The following is a 9,089-nucleotide window of genomic DNA, read 5'->3' on the forward strand; positions in this document are numbered from 1 at the left end:
CATCTTGGTAAAGTTTGGGAGGTCAGCAGTGTGGAAAACAGTCCCATGCAAGTTTTCTGTGAAGCAGAAGATGATGAATTCTARTTCCATTGMAGCYARCCTGTTCCATTGTGCCTTTCTTTGMTTTCACCTCCRTTTCCCTTTCCTTCCCAGATAAGCTTCAGACAGGGTTTWCTAAAGAGAAAAACAATGGGACCATTAAATAGGACATGCAGGTCTGACTTTTAAGACAAAAAATCCTTTTTCTATCAAAATTTCGTTTTAATTGTGTATTTTTGTTTCTTTTGAAGCCAGATATTTATCCATTTAGAAGGCATTCCCATTGATTTTTTTAGACATTAGGTCTTTGTAAAAATCTGTTCTTCATCATGTAAGCATCTAACAAACAAGTGGTATCCTGGGTTTACAAATTCTCTTCAAATACAGTTGCTAGAATAGTAAGTATAAGATGTATATTTTCTCTATTTCCAAAAAACCCTTTGTATTTTGCTTCAATCTTTAAAGCAGGATCCCTCATCACAAAAAAAAAATTACTTGAATTTTTTTATGTTGTGATTTGTTCCTAATAAGCTTGGAAAAAAAATCTGAAATTTATGTAGTTTTCATTTGTAGCAATTTTAGAGAAATCTTAGCTAAATTCATGAGTTATCACCAGAAGTGCTGTAGGATAATAGAATTAACAATTAAAAATTTTAAAAAGTTGTCATTAAAGTGTTAGAGTCTTAGAAATAACATAAGYAATGTATTTATGTTTCAGTTTGCAGAATCCTCCAGGAAGCAAGGCTTTCAGAGTATTTGCCGTTGTTTGAATCTGGCAAGTAAAACATAAAACAGGCAAGTGAAACCAGAGCACTTGGAAAGGATTAATACAAGCCCATTTCTTGTACTTCCTAAGATTTGTATAAAGCTGTAACATTATTGTACAGAAGATGTATACTGCTTTCCACCAAAAAGTTTAAATTGCATATAAGTCTTAATGGAAAAAAATCTGTAAAAATAAACATGGGAGGAAAATTCATTTGAAAATCTAAAATGATATATAACAATACTTTGAATCCTGTGTTAAATATTGCTATATTTTCTTAGCAGTTACTCCTATACAGTTAATTCAAAGCTCATAAATGTTCTTTGTTTTCTTCATCTGAATATATTATTATATGGTGCTTTATATATGCCACTAACAGTAACCTTGAAACTATACCRTAGGGAGGCCTGAGTTTTATTTTTAATGTACATAAAAGAAGTCATCCCAATATTTTGATAAAGTAAATCATGCCTTAAAGTAAAATAAAAACGTATATAACTTTTTGATGATTTACAGTAGCATTAGCCATGCAAACATAAATGAAGAGCTAAATTGTTCTCAATTTCTCACCAATCTTAACACATGCAAAGAGCTATTTTGAAATAAAATGGGAGATATAAAATATAGGAAGAAGCCCTGGGTCATGTTAACATCTTTTCCTCTGAAAAACAGTTTAAAGAGACTGGGCAATTCATGTATGTCTATCATTACTTAATAGATTAATAAATTACTTGTTGGATGCTGCTAAGCTCTTCAGTGCAAATGACCAATTAATTAATTATGGCCCAGTCCTTCACACATATTCCACTGTCTTGGGATGGGTGTGTGAGGGACAGACACAAATAACCTTGAAGGTTCTGATAAAATTTTTGTGTTGAGAAGGGCAGTAACCTGAAATTAAGGAATAAGCCTGCAGTTCTGCACATACACATGCTTTATTTTTGCCACATGATTCTTCCAATTTACCTAAATTTGGGTTCAGAAAAAATGTAGAATTATACACATGCATAAAATTTTGCAAGCTTGTAGCCTTGAGCTGTACATGTTATCAATATTCTATACATTAAGTAAATGTTAAAAAAAACCAAAGAAAATGGTAACAAAGGCTAACCTTGCTCCTTGTGACCTGGCAAATACTCCTGCAGGCCAGGAAGTATAGTGGTACGAAGCCCAGTGACAATTATGTCATTTGTTGCTTCACAATTTTAAAGGATTCATTTATGGTGAACAGCTTGGTGCATTAATTTTACCATATTATGGTATATGAAGAACATGTAGTGGTTATACTATGTTTCTTTCTATGAAAAGTGTATTGGTGCTTTAAGACTGAAAAGCTGTTAAACTTTATTTTTGGTGTATTTTGTTTCTGTTGTTTCTGTTGTTTGAATTTATTTCACTCCAACTTGTAAACTTATTAATATTCTTCATATTTCAGAATACTGTATTCTGCCTTCTCTTTTGCTACATGTACTACCTCATGTAGTTAGGCAAGCTTTGTTAGTTTTTTTAATCTGTTTTGAATAAAATTAATTTACATTGTAAGAGTACCTTTTTCAGGTTTTTTTTTGTTTGTCCTGATTCAAGAGAAAAAAATTACAGCCACCCAAAATGGATATTTTTTTGTTTAACTGACCTAAACATTGCAAGCAACCATAGTCTRTGGTTCTAAAAGCTGTAAAGGCAGTTTAGACACAAAACTTCCACTAATTGCATCAGAAGTCTTATGGATAAATCTCATTTTTCCAAGTTTTGACCAGGGTCAAATCAATGAGGGAGACAAAGAGTCTTTTATTTATGACCCTTTTTTTTTTTCCTGCAAGTGGTGGCCATTGAAAGAAGCTTTTATATAGATTTTGCAATAGTGGCATTAAACATTTTTCAGGATTCAAACCAAAGTGCAAGTGTTTGACTGTRATGAATCTCCAAGTCAAGGCTTGAGAAAGACTTGCATCACCTTTTCTTAAAAGCACCAAAGAAAGGTCTTGCAGTACCTGCAGTTGGGATTGTCAGAAGAGAAAATGCAGTAAGGGCTTCCTGAGCTACTTAGGGAGGCATTCTAAACAAGATGTTTTGGCTGTAACAATAGTGTCCCTTTCCAGGATGCTTCCTTGCAGCATCCTGTGATCCCAGCAGTCTCCTCAGAAGCCCTGGACAGCCTGTGTGGTGCTGTGGAGTGTGGGCACTGAGCCCAGTCCTGCACCAGACAGCAGCAGAGCTCATCCCTTCCTGTGGGGAGGAGGAGAGCAGRGCAGTCACACCTTCAGTCATAACCACAATTTCTTTAGGTAGATGTGGAAATGGAGTCCCACATGGAAACAATTGCCACACCAAGTTGCGTGCTGCCTTTTTTCCTCTGTTTTTTTCTTGGTACCTTTTTTTGTTCTTCTGTGTGTCTTTGCTTTCTCTTTTCTCTCATCTGTAAAATCCAGCCTACATATCCTGKAAGTTCCTGTGCAATGGGGCAGGCRTGGACCCTTGGGGCTSTAACAATAAAGTTTGTGTTTGGTGCGAGGAGAAAGAGAGACAACTCCAACATTTCATGTGCGAATAATTGCTGTGAGCAGCTCTACTAATCAACAGAGTGACAAGAAGAAAGAGTTATGCACCACCCTTTCTCCTCACATATTCTGTCACCCAGATTTTTAAAGTTCCATTGCTTTCCCACATGCAATGACTATCCTGTTCTTGCCTAGATATTCCAGCTAACATTGGCATTTTGAGAATTTTTTTCTGTATTTACTGTAAGTCAATGAGTAGATATTTCCAGACAATTGTGGAGTGGGAGGTACATTTTGGTATTTCTGTSTGCACCAGAAGCAACACAACTAATTCACAGAAAGCCCAAAAGAGTAACTAACAGTATTGGAAAACTTATTGTTGCCTAATGAAAAAAACATACAAGAAAGTAAATTATTAAATGCTGAAGAATTGCTTGGTCAACTGAGCAGTTATGAAATTGCATTCTGAACTGGAAACTTTAAAAAAAAGGGTGATCAGTAAGAGAGTAAAGCTTAATTAATGCTATTCATAATATTTAGCTTTCCTCTTAGGGATGACCTAGAAATATCTAACAAGAATTATTACAACTTATACATAGCAAAAATGTTATTAATACATTGATACTGTTACTATATTAAAACTATTAATATATTGATACTSTTACTGTAACAATGCTTGAATATTCACCATTTATAATTCTTGAAAGGTCTAAATTCCAGGAATTGTAAGCCCATTAAATAAAGCAGGCCCTTAAAAGCWTATATGAAGCAGCAAAGAGTAGATGTGAACCTTTTTCCCCCATCTTGTGGTATTTTCCATTAAGACTTGCTTCATGAGGAATCTTTTCCAAAGAAGTGCATGGGAATTATTTGGAGACAAGTCAAGCATTTGTCAAGCATAGGCCATTTGCCTGGTGAGCTGKTCAGTAAGGAGCAGTTGATGTGTTGCTCTGCTTTGCTGCATCCCATCCAGCCAAGGTAGCTTATTTCATAACTGAAATGGTTGGACCCAAACAGACGATTCTTTTAACAATCACTCACCATTTTGAGAGCTCTGTGAGAGTACTTTGGTTTTAGGGAACTTGGGACCCCTACTCACGTCAATAGACAGCTCATAGTACTAACTCTGCATAAACTACAGAAACTTAAGAAACATTTCTTAAGCTGTGGATGCTGAGGAATTTTTATTAAATAGTTCACAGACTTCCTTGAGTCTGATTTCTGTGTAGAGGACTGCTTGATCTTGAAATTTTACATAAAGTGATTTTGAAAGCCTGAAACACAGATTGAGATAACCTGCATGTAAGTTTACAGTTTTTCAACTGAAGAAATAGATTCAAGTTTTATGTAAATATCAAGAGTGTCAGCTGTCTATGGATTCTCAGTGGATTTAAAAGGGGAAAAATAGCACTGGCTTTTTTTTTTTTTTTTTTTTTTTTTTTTTTTTTTTTTTTTTTTTTTTTTTTTTTTTTTTTGGTGTGTATTGATACATATGTTCAGGAAAATGCATGACCCTTTCATTCATATGGCAGAGATAGAACTGAGTTGCTCACATTAACAGTGTCCTCTGTGTGGCAATTGCTTTTGAAGTATGTTTTGAATTTGGCTTAAAAGTTAGATAACCCAGATTCCAGTGAATACACAAGGGAAGGTTTATTTCCTGCCATTTCTGTAGTTGTACAAAGGGCAAGATTTAGAAACATAAATATTTGGAAGTTACAAAGATTATTCACACAGTGCAATATTYTGTTCAGAAATATATATAAATATTGTATGAAATACTGTACTGTCACACTTCTATGGCTTAAGGGTTTTTATAGCATCTCTGGAACTCTAGGGAATTACACAAGGACTGAAGAGCCCGAAGATTTTTATTTCATTCAGTGTATAATATGCATCTTAGAGAGCTTTAGATATACAAATGACAGCAYGCTTTAACATGCAGAAAATTGCATATGATTTTATAAAACTTGAATTGTGGATATGGGACAAGAATCCATGCTGTCACTCTTAACTTCAGTCTGTCTTTGCTGTCAGAAATAAATGATGGAAACAATATTTTATATATGGTCATTATTTGTATTATTGATGTTAGTGTTAATAAGGCAAAAGTCCTTGCCAGGACAAGTGAAAATACCATAAAATGTGATTCCTGCTCCATGTTAGCATAGGATGATTGTGACACCCGAAATTTGCCATCACCTGTTCAATGATCTGTGCTGTCTTGTTCATCTTAGCCTGTTTGCTAGGAGACTGATGCCTTCATATTAAACCATCATAGCATTTTGTAAAATGTACTAACGAGTGTTTTTCAGAAGCTACCAAAGCCCCCCGGTCATACCAGCTTGGTATGAGAAGGCACAGAAAACTCTGAGAAACTGAAGGAGGAAAGTCAAGAATAGGCAAATAAAACGGCCAGCCACRATGCCCCACATGTAGCTATCCACATCGATTCCTGCAATAATCACCCTCATTATTCAATGCTGTGTCTGCCCCCAGTGCTGTATCCAATATTGGTTTTGTCTTTGCTAACAATGGGGTTAGTGTCTGAGGGTTGGCAGCAAAGCTGTTGGTTAAGAACAGAGATGTGCTGGCCAAACAGCACTGTATCTTAGCAGGCACACAAAAGACTTCAGTTGCCAACATCAGTAACTCTTGGGTGTTTAAATCCTCAAATTTAATTTAAAGCATAAGCATTATAACAAAATTAGCAATAATCTYATTGAAATTTATTTAATATAAAATCTGCTTATGGAGTTAAAAAAACTTTTATTTGAAGTGTTTGTGATTATTTCTGAATTATTTTCTCTGACGGTATCTGTATTAAGAACATGATCTTATCTTGCATTTAGATTTGCWCACATATCTGTAAGCTGAGAAGCTCATATGACTTGGTAGTAATACTTATTCTTTTTAGGATCCTTAAGAAATAGTGCTAAGAGGTAGTAARACTTCCAAACTTAACCTACACAGTTTGAAAAACAAGTACTTYAGTGGCTCAGTTATTCACTTAGGCTTGTTTATATGCAATGTAAATAGCAAGCTGGCTCTGACTTCTTATAAATTGCTRCTACTGTATATCCCAAAGATAAATTGGAAACAGCTGCTAAATAAATCTCCCTGTAGTCAGTTCAATCTTCATTCCTTATTTATCTGTTGAAATCCATCTGTTTCTTGGTGGTGGTGGGTAGTTGTTTGCCTACTGAAGATCATATCCTCTGAATGAGTATTTCTTTCATTGTTTTAGAACAGCTCCAAGACTTTTGGGGCTGCAGGCTGCACTGAACACAGAAACAGAGAAATCATTTCATGCAAAAGKACTTAGTCTCAGATTTTGGATTTAACTCAGTTCAGTACACAAAGAAGTGCATTGTATGAATTGATTTAGTGCTTACTGTGCRGGAGGTGATAGTCCTATTCCAGCGTGGCTATAAAACTGAGCCAAGAAATAATTTTGTGAAATACTTTGAGCCCTTCTCTCTTACCCAATAAGACTTGTGGAGTAAAGTAGATCAGTTTGCCTTTTTAAATAATGGGAAYAGCTAGACAGATGGGTTAGGAGACTTTATTAATAAAGACATGCCCTTCTGCCAGTGACTGAGGGTTTATGCATGTTATACCAAACWTGTTCAGTGACATGCTGGTAATGCAGATGATGAAATTTTTTAAAAGGATTTAAATTTGCACACTTCTCTGGAAGCTTTAAAAGCATTTTACAGCAGTTTTTGAAAGTTACAAGGCAATTTCTGATTTTTTTATTGTTTTGCAATAACTAAAGATTTCTCCTAGAAATAAGGAAGTCACACCTTGACTGATATGCACTGTTGCACAACAAAAGTATTGTTCTTTCTTTTCTGCTAATGCTTCAATTCAATTAATAGTTTTCATTACAATTCCTGGAGAAGAACAGTCCAATGAAAACACCTAAATACACTTCAGGAAAATCACCATCTCTACCAAAATCTCTCAGAGGACATTAAGCTCTTATTTATCTCACATCAGTACAACACCTAACAGCAACTCAGATCCATTCCTATAAAAAWGTCAGTCTGTGATTCCTGAGAGGGCTGAGATATTAACCAGCTTCTTACTTAATATAAATCAAAAGCCTGGAAAAGTTTTAACAAGAAGGGTGAGACAAATTTGCAGTAAAAGCTAGAATAGCTGAAATATCAGAGAATATGAGAAATGCCTTTTAAGGAAAGCAGGGCATTTTGATGTATTAGGAGATGAATTTAGATGCCTGAATCACATAATCCAGGAGTAGAACTGATAGATGCTAAAACAAAGAATAAATCTTAATAAGGACTGACCGCAATATTTTAAAAGTGTCTTGTTTACTATCCCAAACCAAAAAACATTCAAGTAACATCTCAAAGTTCATTGTTTTCTTTGGTTTGTAAAATTAGGCAAATACTGAGGTTAGCGGGGTTGAGAATGTGAATTTGTCTGCAGTTTGATTGGTGAGGGGATAAGAACTTTCTAGGGTATACTGATGCACAAATATCTGGTGTAAATTGTACAGTTCATTCACAAGTACTCACAAACTCTGAAAACAGTTTTTCTGTGAGCTTTATTCTTTCTGTCAAAAAAAMCTATTAAAATGGGTATCCATTTGAGTTACACTTGCCTGTTTTGTAAGACTGGCAAAAGAAATTGATTTGCAATTAGTTTTAGCAAATATGGGTCTGAAGTCATTTAGTGATAGCTGTAAGATGAAATAAGAAATATCCCTCATTKTACTTCAGAAAAATTTCTTTATGCCTTGAAAATACTTGTAATACTTGTAACAAAGCTACAGCTCTCAGTATTCTTTGATGAAATAAAGACTTTTGTGGATCTTGCACCTTTAAGAACCATTCTAAGTGAGGAGGTGATGGATGCTGAAGACAGGATGGAGGGTTGTTTGTTTTATAATTTTATAGATTATAATTTATAATAGGTTTAATAATTAATAGTTTTCCCAAATTGCTTAGATTAGTTAGCAAGTACATATTCATATGTTCTAAACTGAACAATCTCTGAATTTCTAGAGTGACATATTTAATTATTTCAATTTGTAGATATAAAGGTGCCAAGCTATAATTTTACTTTAAATAATTTACAAAAACTTAAAACTGAACTTATATTTCTGTAGTCTCTTCAATTTAAAACTCTTCTCTCTGCTTGTTCTTTCCGGTCTTTAGTTTGCTGTGCATCTCTGCCAGTTTGGTCAGAAACACTCTCCTGACATACATATTTCTAGGCAGCAGTGTTTTAGGAGTGAAACTCCAGAGAATATGCATTGGGAAAAAGCTATGAAAGCTGTAGTTATGTGTGAGTCATCCTCACAGTGCAAGGAAAGTAATCTGCTTGTGGGGAATGTAGTTTGTTTCTCCCAGAAGCCAATGTAAGGAAATAACATCTTTCAACCTCCTGACTAAGTGATATGAGTTAGTCAAGGACTTGTTACTCAGTAAAACTTGGGGTTGACCCYGGAGTTACAAGAAGTATCTGCACAGCTGAAGTTGCTACCCAACTCTCATGCCTAGTGACAGAAGTGACTGTGAAATAGAGGCAGTGTCTCTCCTCCCACCTAACCCAGCTGCTTTGTGTCTCAGCAAGAGCATAAATGTCTCTCTTCCTTCCTAGTCAAAGGTGGGAGTTTCAAAAGAAGATAAAATCTTGAGAGGATGTCTGAGGTGCTGTCGCTCTCACAGCAGGGCTAGAGGGATGGCAGACTCCTTGCARGGCTCTGTCACTGGAAATGCTCGCGTGAAATCACAGAGAGAGGAAGAGAGAGAGGG

The 9,089-nt window shown here is 35.2% G+C and overlaps 1 protein-coding gene across 2 annotated transcripts in view; it reads left to right on the top strand.

Moving 5' to 3' along the window:
• Nucleotides 1-2,293, top strand: part of CRISPLD1 (cysteine rich secretory protein LCCL domain containing 1) — a 35,836-nt gene extending 33,543 nt beyond the window's left edge. For both annotated transcript variants that reach the window (XM_057363959.1, XM_057363960.1), the window contains one exon: nucleotides 758-2,293. In XM_057363959.1, coding sequence (XP_057219942.1) covers nucleotides 758-809 — 52 coding nt within the window. In that variant the 3' untranslated portion in view covers nucleotides 810-2,293. The remainder of the gene's footprint in view (nucleotides 1-757) is intronic.
• Nucleotides 2,294-9,089: the final 6,796 nt, after the last annotated feature.

The sequence above is a fragment of the Malurus melanocephalus genome, unplaced genomic scaffold, assembly GCF_030028575.1.
Source record: "Malurus melanocephalus ecotype Western Australia unplaced genomic scaffold, MMel_1.1 scaffold_32, whole genome shotgun sequence".
NCBI lineage: Eukaryota > Metazoa > Chordata > Aves > Passeriformes > Maluridae > Malurus > Malurus melanocephalus.